The sequence below is a fragment of the Parasteatoda tepidariorum genome, chromosome 6 (genome assembly GCF_043381705.1).
Source record: "Parasteatoda tepidariorum isolate YZ-2023 chromosome 6, CAS_Ptep_4.0, whole genome shotgun sequence".
Lineage (NCBI taxonomy): Eukaryota > Metazoa > Arthropoda > Arachnida > Araneae > Theridiidae > Parasteatoda > Parasteatoda tepidariorum.
The window spans coordinates 56,570,671-56,580,498 of NC_092209.1; the positions used below are offsets into that span (position 1 = coordinate 56,570,671).

The 9,828-nt window shown below is 30.5% G+C and overlaps 1 protein-coding gene across 1 annotated transcript; it reads left to right on the forward strand.

Annotated features, from left to right (window-relative positions):
* Positions 1-2,699: 2,699 nt before the first annotated feature.
* Positions 2,700-4,632, forward strand: LOC107456913 (dynein regulatory complex subunit 2-like; the record flags this gene model as incomplete). Its single annotated transcript, XM_016074892.3, is given in 1 exon segment — positions 2,700-4,632. A coding segment is annotated over 1 exon segment (1,843 nt), but the record flags the coding sequence as incomplete, so codon positions are not given.
* Positions 4,633-9,828: the final 5,196 nt, after the last annotated feature.

Sequence of the window (9,828 nt, forward strand, 5' to 3'; positions counted from 1 at the left end):
GTAAGTGGAAGTAGTTGTGCTTTTTTCATATTATACCCAATTGTTTTTGATGGTGAACAATTCGCTTGTAAATGGCGGCAGTTGTTTTGCTTTAGGGTGCGCTCTGCGTCGAATTTGTTATCTGGAATCGATGCTTTAAATTTCCTAAAGACTCATCACGTCGAATTTAATGGAGTGAAACATTAAAATATAAAGACTGAAAGAATAAAAAAATAGTTAGGTTCCTCTTTGACGTCAGAGGAGGACAGCAAGACTTTCTGTAGAGTTTGTTTGTTTTCTTAAAGTAGATGGTGAATTCTGTTAATTGGATACCTTATTCAATCTGATCCGAAATTTGATTACCCGATTAGTTTTTTCCAACTCTTTGAACGAATAAGATTGCTATCCGAGTACTGTCGAAGTGCCAGGCACTTTAACTTCTTTGGTTACAGATCATGCATGAGCTAGATCACTATTTTTAATATTTGATGAGTGAGTGAAACTATCCTAAATGGTGTACAAAATTTGAAGTGGCGAGCGAAAGGATATAGGGATAGCAAACCACTAGTTACTAATAAGCTTACATTAAGTGAGATTTTATGGTAATCCTTAGCCTTGCTATCCGAAAAACAAAATGTGAATTGTCTCAGGATGTACCGAGTTATAAGCAAGTTTAATTATTTAAAAAAAATCGTCATTTCTTGCCTCATCGTAAATACACAAAACTCTGTGGCTCTTTTAAATTTTATTCTTTTAAGAAGTAGATATTACATTTGTAATACATCCAGAAACATATTAATATTTTACACTAATGCGTAAGATTATTTCCACAATTGGTTTGTTTCCTCATTACTGCAATTAAATTTTTGCTGCCTCTTCGAGTTATGGATGACAAAGACAAAGTAAATTTTATACATTTGTTTATTTATTATATTTATTTTAAATTCTTATATTGAATAGACTATCGACTAGTTATCTAATTATGTAATTTCCGAATTATCTCTAATAAATTTCTGTAAAAATCCTCTTATTTTGGTGATTTTTTATGTTTTTGCAGAAAACAGGGAAAATCGAAAGTGAGATTTCTTATGATAAGAAATCGAGATAGGAATAATTGGAAAATGGAGGAATTTATATGCAGTAAAACTCCAAGGTACAATGCCTAATCCAAGGTGCAATTCAAGGATAAAATTTCTTTTCGAAGCAAAGTTTTGACAATTAATTTTATATTCTCGTAATTAGTTTTGTAGAAAACTTTAAGGATATTAAACTTATCAAATAAATTATAATAAACAAATAGCAATGAATTAATAATAAACAAATATTAATGAATTAATAACAATAAACAAATATTAAGGAACTAATAATACTAATGAATAATAATAAATAAATAAGTGATAATATTTAGTTATTCTAAGATATATAGAGGCTCTGAAAAATGCTAGTGCGTGATGATGTTTTGATTACGCTATTAACAGCACTGATATAAACGTTCTCAGTTCTCTTTTAAAATATTTTATCATAGAATATCAAAAAATTAAGCATTTTCGACTATCTTTGAATTCTTCTTAATGTTATTTTTTTAGAAAATTTTTTTGTGATGTAATATTTAAGATGTGATTCACTTTCCTAATGAAAGATTTATTGACGTAATACAACACTTACCTAAAACTACCTTTCAATATACTTTTTTGAAGATTCGATATTCCTTCATAAAATAAGGTTAATTTCGTCCTACAAATCCAAACAAAACATATTTGACATGAAAGAACTTTTTGATAAGAAAAAGCTTTCTTACTTTGGAAGTTTGAAGAAATCCTTTTTTTTCTTAGAGTAGTTAAGGGTTTCCCAAATGAAAAGTGGATAAGTGAAATAGTGTCAGAAATACAGTAACGGTAGCAGCGAAATCATTCAGGGGTGTAAACGAATGTAGGAAAAGAATGTACCGCAATCTGCATAAAACTAATTAATATCGTTATATGAGAGCATTTAAAGTGAATGTAAAGTTAAAAAGAGGATGTATCCTGAACAGAACAACGAGAAGTAGTATGAGTTTTAGTGATTGCGCCATTCCTTTCATGTCAGACAAAGTGCTGCCCGATGTGTAATGAATAAATTCATAGACGCAATGAATTCATAGGAGAATATTCTGACGTTTGCTTACTCCCAATTTTAGCAGATCCAATATTAGTGTACTCCCTTAACGAAAACTCTTACACCATTTGTTCACAGCTGTTTGTACTAGGCAGTGTTAGCTATAAACAGCAAACATTTGATGATGAATGTCGTATTACGCTTAGTTTTTGCCACTAAAATTTGTTCTACTGCATGTTCTTTTGTTCTAAACGCATCTATCTTAGCACGACTATACATTCACCTTAACTGCTCTCTTGAGAACTGGTTAATCAATTATACGCAATTTCTTAACAAATCAGTTTAGACGGTGCACTCTTCTTACTTTATAACATTGGAGAGTAGAGCTTCTATCACTAATGTATCTATGACGCTATCACTCGTATCCATCTTTCTTTTTGTCAACTTTGTTTTGCAGTTGATTTCTTTTATTTAGTCTGATTTTGAAAACCATGTGTTATGTTTATTTACATCTGTTACCTCTCTTGATCGTTTTATTCATAGGACATTTCATCAAATCTTGAATCAGTCAATGAAAGGGAAACAATGGACGACGCCTTGGATGAAGAACTTGAAAATAAATCTAATAATGCATCCGAAAGCTCTGAAAAATTAGAAACATTAGAAGATGTTCAGAATCTTCCAGTGAAACAGTCATTGGAAAAACAATCTGAGAAGAAAGAACCAGTTAGTGAAAAAGAAGGTGAATCAGATAGTTTGTCAAAGAAAAATGAGACTTTAAAAGCAGAAAAGCAACAGGAAGATATCTCGCAAAAAGACAAAGAGGCTTTGTTGTTGCGCGAAGATGAAATCGAGGCTTCAAAAACAGAAAAACAACAAGTAGAAAGCTTATTGCAAACAGAAAAGGAGGGTTCAGTGTTAGGTGAAGATGAAATCGAGGCTCCAAAAAGAGAAGAACAACAAGGTGCAGATGCATTGCAAAAAGACAAGGAGGGTTCGTTATTGAGTGATGATGAGGAAGTTGGTAAAGAAGAGAAACGCCGAGAAAAGATGAAAGTCTTACTTTCTGGATATTTAGAAATGAAAACGAGGAAGGAAATTGAAAAAGCTCTACTGAATGAGAAGAAAATCATTGCTCAGTGGCTCTATCCTTTCAGAGGCACTTATCAGAAAGAGTGGGAGCTGGAAATGAAGAAGCTAAAACTTGGATTTCAGAGGGCTTTGGATTTTAAGAAAGCTCATATAGAGGCAATCCAGACAGAGCGAAAACTTGTCGAGCTTAACCACTTGTGGGCGGACAGTGCACATTATAAAATTTCACAAGAACTTTTTGACTTTTTGAATCTGCGGTGTGAGAAACTGAAAACTCGATATATGGAAGAGTTGGAAGAAACCAAGAGATATTATCTGGAAAGGGAAAAAGAAATAACAGATAAATGCACGAAGGCTGAGGAAAGAGCTAAGGCTTTGGCTCGCATGCGAAGGACTGTTCACGACAAAACTCTTCAGAAAACTAACGAAACTATCGAGCGTTTCAGGGATGAGAGTGAATTTTATAAAGTAAAAGAGACTGAGCTAATAAAGATGAAACATTTGACTCATGTTGAAATAATAACTAAGGAGCTTCAAGCTTCGATTTCGCCTCCAGAGCATAAAATAGAAGAAATCAGAGCTTTGTTTATGGATTGGAAAACGAAATACGAAGGCTACCTCACCGTGAGTGAAAAAATTAAGAAAAGGATGGAAAATTATGGCAAAGAAATACCTCAGCTAGAGGCCAAAGTTGCCTCAGAAAGGAAGAAACTAGAAGATATCAGAAAGGAAAACAAAATGGAGAAGCAAATTCGAATGGAAGAAGTTACTAGATTGCAAAAAGAAGCCAGAAATTATGACAAATTAGACCCGTCGCTTCGCAAAATGATCACTGCCAGTGAAGAAGTAATGATACAGCTAAGAGAAAGGAAATCTAAATTGGATAAGATACGGAAGCTTAAAACTATGTGTGATAAGTTAGAAACTGAAAATGATAACATTCTATCAGACATCATTCTTCTAGAACCTAATGAAATGAAGGATTTGAAAGAGAACGATTGTTTGCCAATGATTACAGATTTGTGTGCTGGTAATGTAGAGGATCATAATTTACTTCATAACGTACACCGAAAGATAAGCAAAGTTAAACTTCAAAATCAATTTCTCCTTCACAATATTGAAAATTTGAAGATAGAGAATAAAGCCTTGAAAAGTGATATGAAAAAATATCTTCATCTTATTTCCAGGCGTGAATGGGAGAGACTTCCCGAGGATAAGTATGCTACTTTATATGAATTGCCAGGAAAAACTTCTCAAAATGCTCATGTACCTGCGGAATCCGATAAGCACGAACGTTTTAAGGCAAACTTGAAATTGTTGAACAATAGATTTCACCCTTCGAACAAAGAACTGATAAGGGGATTGGGTAACATGTAAGATTGCAATATTATATTGTGAACTGAATACTAATGATGAGTTTTAACAAATGTAAGTAACACCATTAAAAACTTTTTATAACTTGGCGAATTCAGAATGTTTTGTCTCCTTAATATAGATACACAAAATATTTCAATATTTTAAGGGATCCGGGATGCATTTTTGAATCTTTTAAAATCATAATTATGGCTCTTTTGATTTTTTTATATGTTGTACCATACAGTAAGTACACAAAAAAACTTACAAATGTCGAAGTAAATTATTAAAAAAAAGGAAAAATTTTTAAAAAATTTAAATAAATTATTTTGAATAATAATGTTTATAATTTAATTTTATCTCATAATTTTTAAAATAAAACTTACATATTTTTGCTTTTTGTTATTTTATTTGAATTATAAGGCCAAATTCAGAGTAACTAAATTAATGTATACTCTAAATTTCTAAATTTATCTTATGAAGGTTTTATGTAACGGCTTAAAATGAAAAAGAAAAAAAAATATATAAAATTTATTATGATAAAATAGTATTTTAGGTATAAGCATCAATTCAACTTTATTCTCTTAAAAGCAGTGGTACATATATTGTAATTGCTGTCCTTAAAATGTATATTCAAGTTAGATTAATAGATATTGAACTCTTCAAAATAGTACTTATAATTTTTAGCACAATTTACTCTTTGCTTATAAAATTTAATTATCTCCACATCTTAACTTTGTCTTAAACATTGTACAAAAGTTTATGACTAAGAAGACAACAACAAAAAATAAATAAATATATAAAATAATAATAATAAAACAAAAATTTTAATAACCACATTTTTCAAGTGAACTAAAAATAAGTCAATTATTTGCACACTTAAAACATAAACATAAGGTGCAGCACTTTCGAAAGTAAGAAGGAAACGCCTAAGTGGTGATAGAATTTTTATTACGAAAGTGATGCGTCCTACGTTTTTCGTATTAAATGTGACAAAAATAAAAATTAATTTCATCTTTTTAAATCCAAAGGAATAAAGTAATTTTTGATTACTTCTTCACGTATTTCACTATTTTCTTCTTTCTAGTCTTTTGTCTGTTAGCTTTATAGTTCGAAAAGCTGTCGAATTTCGTTTGGCGATGGAATTGAAATAAAGTTTACATGCAACTTTTCAGAAAACATTTATATTTTCATCAATAACATAGTGTTAATTATTGTTGGAATTTGTGCACTAAGGAACTCGAAATTTTATTTGAAAATTAAGTCTTTTTGGTGATAAATTTTACTGGTCAGAAAATGAGAAAATGAGTCAAACTAGTACAGTCAAGTGATATCAAGCTACAGTTGAGATTTGATCTCTCGAGTTACTTAAAGTAGACGAAATTATGATAATCAATGAATTCTTTTTGGCGATGATGGCTGTAACTTTTTTTCGTATATGTTAGGAAACGATTAAAATTTGTGTTACCATTAGTCCAGACGTAGTGCTCTAGTAGAGATTTAACTGTTCTAGAAAAACTTTGGTCAAAATTCCGTTTGCATGATTCCATTCTTACACTCACGAAGGCAAATAAATAAAAACGTAATAAAAACTTCGTTTCAAACATTTGTTTCCTTTACACTAATAATATTAAAAATATTTTGAGAACTTGACAATCTTGATTATTCTATTGAATTCTATAGCTCTAGTTCAATTGAATTATACAAACTTGAGAAATTCTAGTCAGTTTGTGTGTGTGAAGAATAAAATAAAAAGTACAATATCAATGGGATTATATAAAAAAAACTTCGATGAATTCTTACGCGTTTCTCCAAATATATCTTTCGTGTTTATCCTGCATAATTATGTAGAAACAGGCAGGGAAAATAAGAGTTTATTTTCTTTTTTAAAATACGTCGTCTTGATAAGAAATAGCATTGTTGGAATTTCGAGCTATTTGGTAAATCTAGGACAGTGTTCATTAACAAGTGTTCCGTTATTGTTTAAGAAAAAAAATTTCCTCACAAAATTTTGAAGCATGCTAAATACTAAAATGGTGGTATAAATTGCAGCAAAATTTATTGCTCCTAGATTTTTTACTGTAAGCGAAATATTTATGAGAACTCATATAGAAACTTAATATTCACATATTGAGACGTGGTTAAACCAGGTTGAACTAAAATTTTGAAACTGAATGAAAATCTTATGTTTGTTTACAGTAATTTCAATATTAAACCGTCCCGCAGTGGACTGATCGTTAAGACACGGTTCCCAGCAGATCACCGAAGTCAAGCATCACTGGCTGCGGTCAGTGTACGGGTGGGTAACCACTTGGATCAGTCTGCGTAGGGACCGAGGGTGTGCGCTATTGATCCTCGTTAACTGTTCTACCGTAAAGTGCTCGACTTCACGCGCAGGTCATCGGGCTACCGAAGCAGGGGTGCCACCCCCTCTGCAGAGGATCAAAAATTGTGGTGGCATGTCTTCGATTCATTCTCAGGGATGTTTCCCAGACCGTCGCCAAAAACCCATAGTGCAGCTCTAGTGCGACGTAAAACTACAACTCAATAATAAACAAACTCAACAGATGTTTTTTTCTGTACTACGATTTATAGGAAATAAATGTATCGTATTTTAAATATATTGTATTTTTCTGCATTATAATTTTTAGGCAATATAAGATTTAAAAAATCCCTTTTTATTTGCTATTTTAATAATATCATTGTAGCAGGACCTTAATACTGAATTTTTTCTGTAAGGCCTGCATAATATCGAAAATAAAATGAAATATTGTTGAGATTAATAAATGTTGAAAATAAGAAGAATAACAATATTTATTAGCTTTTACATTTACAATATCAAAACATTTTCAATGATGTGCATAAAATACTACCACAAATACAAGAATTATGTACACTAAATACAGATTTTAACATTATGGTAACGCATGAAAAAATATCTTTCGTTTATATTTCTTCCATTAAAAAATTACATACCAAAAATATATTTCCATAATAAATCATAAAATATTCACACCTTTAAAAAATGGTTTTATTTTATATACTTTTCCCAACATTTATTTTCATTGAACGTTTTTAAAACTGTTAGTAATCGCAAAAATATAAATTGTTCAATGCTTCTCAAAGAATCTAATAATAAATATCGAAAAAGGGTTTTGCTTTTATTACTTCGCGTAATTTAGTAATTTATTATTTTAAAAAGAAAATTATTTAAAAGGGATAGTGAGCATTTGAGCAATTTTGGGAATATTGTTTTGATGGCTTGATTAGAACAGCTGTAAGGCGATTTTAAAGTGGATGAAGTTCAAAAGTCAGTTGATCTGCCAAATACAATAATTTTTTAACATTTCAGAAACATTGCTTTAATTGAAAGATTAGAGCAGCTGTAAGGTCATTCAAACGTAGGTGAAGTCGAAAAAAGGCAAGTTGCCAGCCAAATGAAACAATTACAACAAATTTGGAACATTTCGGAAACATTGTTTTGATTGAGTGATTATAGCAGCTGTGTAAGACAAGGCGATGTGAAAGTAAGTGAAGTTCAAAAAGTCAAGTTTGCTAGCCAAACACAACAATTTTAGAAATACAACAAATTTTGAACATTTTGGAAATATTGTTTTGATTGAATGATTAAATCAGTTGTAGAACTGATTTAATCGGTGTAGTTTAAAAAGTCAGTCGGTCAGATAAACACCATAATTTTGGAAATACAACAAATTTGGAACACTTTTGAAGCATTGTTTTGAAATAATTAGAGCAGTTGCAAGCAGGCCATTTAAAATTAGGTCAAGCACGAAAAGGCAAATTGCCAGCCAAATACAACAATTACAGCAAATTCGGAACTTTTTGGAAACTTAATGGATCAAACTATTAAAATTAAACTTCTAATATTCAATTAAAAACAATAAAGGAAAACCACTAAGTCATCAATTTAAATAGAAGTTAATCATTTTGCCGAAGCATGGCGCTAAAATCGTTAGGCCATGGTTCTCATTTTGCCAGCAGTGAAAAAAAAGCGTTGCTTTTCTATAATTATATTTTAGAGGAGAAACAAGCTATATATTTCTCTGTGCTATACAGATTTCAACCTATTGTAATATTATTTCATGAAGTTCTTAAATTTTCAGTTTTACATTTCAATAAAAAAAGTTGTTTGTTGTTTTTTATCAATTCATTAAGCGGTCCTGCTTTAAAATTAGATTATGAGTTATATCTGCAAATAAATACGGTGATGCATCATTAAATTAATGCCAATAATTTGCGACCAAGTTAAATTCGCTGATTTCGCGAATGGACAGCAATAATTTTAAATAATATTATTATTGTTATTATTTTTATTTCATTCATTATATTTCCTATTATCATTTTTATTATTTTTTATTATTGTTATAAACTTTTATTATAAAAAAAATCATTTGATTAATTTTTCAGAAAAAATAATGTTTTCAGAGAAACCGGAAAATGATAATTGAGCGAACGACAATGCCATATCATGAAAACTGCATTTTAAATTCGAATTTACTTTATTTGTTGTGTCGGAAGAACAGCATTGTTTTTAATTATTATTCAGTACCTGTTATTTTTAAAAGTTATGATTTGCAACTACGATAGAAAGCGAAAAATACAGTTTTTAATCAGCTTATTTTCAAATATATATAGTTTTCAAATATAAATAAAATTATAGTTTTTAAATTAGAATATGAAAAGAAAAATATATTGAGCAAAGGGTTAAATTACAATTAAGTACAGTAAGGAGAAATCAAGAACTATCAAAACTCGGGTATCCAATAAAAAAAAAGTAAGTTGAAAAGCCTTTTTATAGAAGACGTTCAAAGTTTCACGACATCGCGTATCAGGTTTTGTTGGGAAGAGAAAAATGAGAGAAGAACGTACACACTACTTAGACATACAAGGTGATTCATAAAGACTACCCTTAATACGTATTTTTAGAATCCTTATAAAAAAAGAACAAAACAACCACAAAAAATCTACACCTTGAGAGCTCAATTTAATATTTGACCCACGAAAAGAAGTAAAAACACTACTGGAATCTGAAAAATCACAATGCAGGGAGGAGGACGTAATAAATAATAAGACAAGTTTGATTGCAGGAAGAAACGAGATGAGTTGGAAGATAGAAAACTTTCAAAAAGAAAACAATGAAAATAATAAAAAAATAGTGAAATATTATAATGACAACCGAAGCTGACGTCGTCAGGGGGAACCAGCCCTGGATGTCATAAAAATACAAAACCTTTCTTTTTGAGAGAGCACGACAAATATCTAACATTTGCTCTCTCCGTACCCCAAAAG